The 5,443-nt window shown below is 47.1% G+C and overlaps 1 protein-coding gene across 1 annotated transcript; it reads right to left on the bottom strand.

The window, feature by feature from the left end:
* Positions 1-2,345: 2,345 nt before the first annotated feature.
* On the bottom strand, positions 2,346-4,146 carry LOC106820145 (forkhead box protein C2-like). Its single transcript, XM_014824695.1, has one exon. The coding sequence runs from the start codon at positions 4,141-4,143 to the stop codon at positions 2,767-2,769; it is 1,377 nt and encodes a 458-aa protein (XP_014680181.1). The 5' UTR covers positions 4,144-4,146; the 3' UTR covers positions 2,346-2,766.
* Positions 4,147-5,443: the final 1,297 nt, after the last annotated feature.

Genomic DNA, 5,443 nt, shown 5'->3' with positions numbered 1-5,443 from the left:
TAGGGTCACAACAATAAATGTCAAACTGCCCATTCGTGTACGGACTTGAAAACCCACATGCCTATAGAGTAGAACACAATATTTGGCCTCGTGATTTTGTGATTTGGATAGTTTTCGTGTGGACCTCATTTCATCTAAGTCTAACCGTTGACGAATGTCAACAACAACAGCCACACTAACAACAGCAACAACAACAAAATATCAACAACAACAACAGCAGCAGCAGCAGCAACAACAACAACAACAACAGAATAATAATAATTATTAATAATAATAATAGTAAAGATAATAGTGAGGTCGTCAATAATTAATACTAATGTCATTGATGTAGGTTCGTGTTCGTATTACTAAGATGTAAGGCCAATACTGAGGACAGGAACAGACTCACTTACGGATAACTTGATAATAAGTATACACGATAACGGTCCTAGAACGCGCTAGCACTGTTGCGCTCGCAATAATTTCGTTTGGGGCTTAGCTAGATCGAGGTTTAAACTCTCTAACGCGATAACTGTTGCCGATAAACGGATTCCGGATATACACTGCGTGTGCACAGCATGTATACAGCGTATTAATTATTTATCATACAAACTGCAACATATATGTCATTATATATGTATAGACCGACCTGCAATATAGATTAACACAGGCAGAATAAGAAGCCGATGGGAAATGTATAATGTGCTGAATTGTGTGATATGTGTAATATACACAACAACGGATACATACTCACTGATTTCGCTGAATATTTTTAATACATTTCTAAAATCCGGTATTTCTTTGTAATTTCACTTATAAAATTCGATGGAATAAAAATTGTGTTTAATTATTAAATTCGAACATCGAAATATTACGCGTGTGCTATCAATGATGTAAGTAATGAGGTAGGGTATGAATCGGTTGCCATAATATGATAAATTTCCACAACTATTAGCTTAGAAAGATAGATCTGATCAAGAGCTAATAATACCTTATAATATTATATAATATATATATAATAATAGGTATTATTAGCTCTTGATCTGATGTATAATATTACTGTTTGCGTTATATAAGCCTAGTGATGAAATTTGCCATTTCTTATTGGAAAATTTTTCGAATCACTTGTTTCTATTCCTAAGATAATTTATCTGAGGTTCTTATAATTTTTTAAGGTTAATAAAAGCCAGTTTGTTGAAAATCCATGCTATTGTAATACCTAGTAACTTCCAGCGCAGTATGGGAAACTAGGAGAAATTGTTTAGCGTATTGCTTATATTTATGATAACAAACGTGTAAATGTATTGTTACTAAATGTGCTAAACAAAGGGGTTAATCAGACAAGCCACGAAATTAATGTAAACTCTGTTGTGCATACGTATCCGTGCAAGCGCATTCGCTTTTACCTTTGCGTGTGCCTGCCTGTGTGTGTGTGTGTGTGTGTGTGTGTGTGTGTGTGTGTGTGTGTTGTTATTGATGTGTACTAACACCGATATACATGTTATTGCTGATGTGTACTAACACCGATATACATGTTATTGCTCATGTGTACTAACACCGATATACATGTTATTGCTGATGTGTTTCTTCACTGATATACATATTAATAATGTTGATAAACTACGATGATATACCTGTTACTAGTAATGTATAGTAACAGCGATATATATATATATATATATGATGTATATATCTACCTACACGTTAATAATGGTGATAAATCCTACAATAATATACACGTTGCATGTACATACTGCTGCTTGCGCTGATGGTGATGGTGCTCATGACGACAACGACGACAAAGATGATGAGCATGATGATGATGATGATCATGATCATGATCATGATACTGATGATGATGATGATGATGATGATGATGATGATGATGATGACGACGACGACGGCGACGATGATGAGGATCATAGTGATGGTGATGCTGCTGCTGCTGCTGAAAATGATGATCATCATCGTCACCGCCGCCGCGACCACCACCGTCATCATCGTCATCGTCATCACCATCATCATTATCATCATCATCGTCACCATCATCATGTCTTTGGTGTCTGCGGGGCAACGGGCGCACACGCGATATACGATTTTTAAATGCAGTCCCCGATGATAGTCGTGCACGAATTTGCGCCGTCGTGATTCGTCGCCGCATTGCGGGAAAGCAGGCGAGGCGAGCTGCCGAGATCGATGGCGTGGCTGCTCGCTCCTCGGCAACACCTCGATAAATTATTTCTAAGCGCCTAAACTCACCGTGGCCCGCGCTGCTGACGCATCGGCTGCCCCACCGGCGCAACATGAGCAGCGAGTTACGCGGAAGAAAGTCCGCATACGCTTTTTTTTGATTGCTTATTTGGGTGCGTGTGCGTGCATGCGTGCGTGATCTGGTTTGTGTGATTGTGTGTGTCTCTGAGCCCGTGCCTGCGCTGCTAGGCTTATTAATAGATAATATGGATGTTGACGAACGCTTTACCGTGTATATATCATAAACGGATCCCCGGCCGTATCTTGCCGGCACCGGACATTAGCAACACGCCAGGTATCTTAGTAATACTGTTAAACAGATCACAGTTTCACGCGAACGCGCTTAGTCATATGGACCGCTACGCCGACGCAAGGTATACCATCGATAGAGAATTACAACCGAAAGAAGGGCCGCCTGCACGCGTTTACCTACGTCTCGATCAGGTAGCGACGAGAGGCGACGTCGCTTGCCGTAGTCACAGTCAGCATTTGCAGTCTCCGCCTGCAGTCATCGTCTGCACGCGGGTATACCCGTCGCTAATTCGACTCCGCCGCCGCTCCGGTCGTTTCGATTTTCACGTGCTTGCCGACGCCGCCATTCGCAGTATTGCCGTAGGAACGCGCCAGTATCTTATTGAACGTCTCCTGCCATTTCTCGGCGGCCGTCACGGATGCGTCGAGCGCTTGCGGACTGCCGGTCGGCGCCGCCGACGTCGGCGGATAGCCATGAGTCGACGCTGGGGTTCTCCAGAGCGACGTAAAGGCGCTGCTGGTCGCGTGCCACAGGCCGGTGGGGATCGGTGGCGACCAGACGACGTGACCGGCGTCGTAAGAGAGCACCGTCGGTCGAATGACGGGCACGGCGTCGCCGCGAGACCTGCCGGATGTGAACGTCGCGCCGTCCATCGTGCAGTCGATGGCAAGCTCCGGCGAGCTATCTCGCCGCTGCTGACCGCTGTCCGCTAGCTTCGCGTCGAGGTGCGAGCTCTTACGGTCGTGCTCGGGCGCCAGAAGGCTGTCCATGTCGAAGAGTCTCTTTCTGTTCGCGGGAGCCGCCGCCGCCGGAGCCGCCGTCGATGCCGTCGATGCCGTCGATGCCGTGTGCTGTATGGCACCCGGAGAACAAGCAGGCGGTGAGTTCTGCATGCTGCCGTCGCTCTGCTCTGCGTCTGCCTTCTCGGCCACCCTCGCCGCTGCTGCCGTCCCGTTGCCGCTGCTCGATGGCGCGTTGTTGCTCAGGTGTAAGTACTCCTCCATTTTCTTCTTCCATTCGAGTATTGTCGGTGACGTCGGGCCCGGCGGCGGACTGTCGTCCTCGTCGTCGTCCGGAACCGACAGTCCCATGTGCTTGCGAACCTTCCGCTGCGCCCGACGCCGACGAAAGTCGCCCCGTGCGAAATCTTCGATGTTCGCCGGGTGTATCGCCCAGTAGTGACCCTTACCGTTGGCGCTTCGGCCCGCCTTGATGAAGCAATCGTTGAGCGACAGGTTGTGTCGAATGCTATTCCGCCAGCCGGGACCGCGCGCGCGAAAGTACGGGTAGTTGTCGAGTATGTACTGGTAGATATCGCTGAGCACCATTTTCTTCTCCGGATTGCCCATAATGCCCATACCTATCAGGCCGATGTAGCTGTGGCTCGGCTTTGGTTCCTCGTGCAGGAATCGAGCGCGATGATCGTGCGCGGCGATGCCAAGCATTCCGTAGTCCTGCCGCTGCGACGCGTACGGGTGCATCGTCGGTGGAAAGGAGAATCCATAGCGTAGCCGCGTCGTATAGTCGTACAGCTGCACGCGCTGGTAGTCGAACGCAGCCTGCGGAATCGTGTGCCGTAGCATTGGGTTGTACAGGAGAGGCTCACTGATCGCCGGCGGTTTGAAGCCGTAGGGCACCAACCTCTGCTCGTTACTGCACATCGTCGGTCGTGTGTGCCGACGAAACTGGCGGACGCTTTGTTTCACCTTGTTTAAATCATTCATTGGCTAAACTTTACGTGATAAATACAAAGTAAGGAATAGGCTAATCGGGCGCCTGGCCGCGCAGCTGCTGCGCTGATTGGCTGCCGGCGCGGTGACGTCACCTGCGCACCTACTCGCTGTGGGAAATATGATTACGGCGTCTGCTGCTGCTGCTGCTTATGCCTCGCGCGGAATTGTACTAACGGACGCTAACCTGATACTGGCCTGTTATATGTTGCGAGAGAAAACAAGCAAAGCAGTACATCGCAACAGTAGATAAACAGCACTATAAACAATGTTGTAAAATAGTGGCTATAGTGGGCGAGGCTTTAATATTCGCAGCATCTTCCGTAATAATCGTGATCGATATATAAGGCTGCATATACACGTAGTGTGCGCAAACACAGAACTAGATATAAATATTACATTCTATATTACTATTGCACGACGGGTATTCCATCGCTGGTTATAGGCATGATGACCTGCTCAAAGGACCATATCGAATATATATATTGTCGGGAAACCGCTCAAAAAGGGCAATCGGTACGGAAAGGGGAAGTAAAAGAGGAACAAGACTATCGCATGATTTCCTTTGCTTCCGAAATATTGCGCAAGAATGGGCGTTATAATAGTAGTTGCGATATATATATATTATATTCAGAAGAACAAGGAAACTGGGGTGTAATAATAATCGATTCGATTCTTCATTTACTTCATACACACGCACACACGGCGATCACGCACACACACACACACACACACAACCACACACACCCACGACACACACCACACACACACGCACAGTCACATCAGGCAACCACAACACACACACACACACACACCACACACACACACCACCACACACGAACACAACACACACACACTTCACACGCACACACACACACCACACCACAGCACACACACACACACACACACACAACACACACACACACACACACACACACACCACACACACACGTCATTGCTGGGCTAATGAGAATGCAGTTATACGTTCGCACTCAGTAGTAAACCGGTAGTGGAAAGCGGTGACCAGTTATTACTCATTCGCGGCAGAGCATTCATGGTAGCAGTTCCCTTACCGCACGTATGCAATGCATACTTATATACATTCGTGCCTCTGGAAACTCGAGACATCCATTTAGCATTCATTGTCTACTTAAGATGTGACTTTTTGTCTATACTTTAATAATTAACGCTTGCTAATTAGGTCTAATTATAGATGAGTGGATCGTTACGT

Source organism: Priapulus caudatus, unplaced genomic scaffold, assembly GCF_000485595.1.
Source record: "Priapulus caudatus unplaced genomic scaffold, Priapulus_caudatus-5.0.1 Scaffold40, whole genome shotgun sequence".
In the NCBI taxonomy this organism is placed as follows: Eukaryota; Metazoa; Priapulida; class Priapulimorpha; order Priapulimorphida; family Priapulidae; genus Priapulus; species Priapulus caudatus.
Note: the sequence above shows the minus strand (reverse complement) of the source record. Positions and strands in the feature narration are given on the sequence as shown.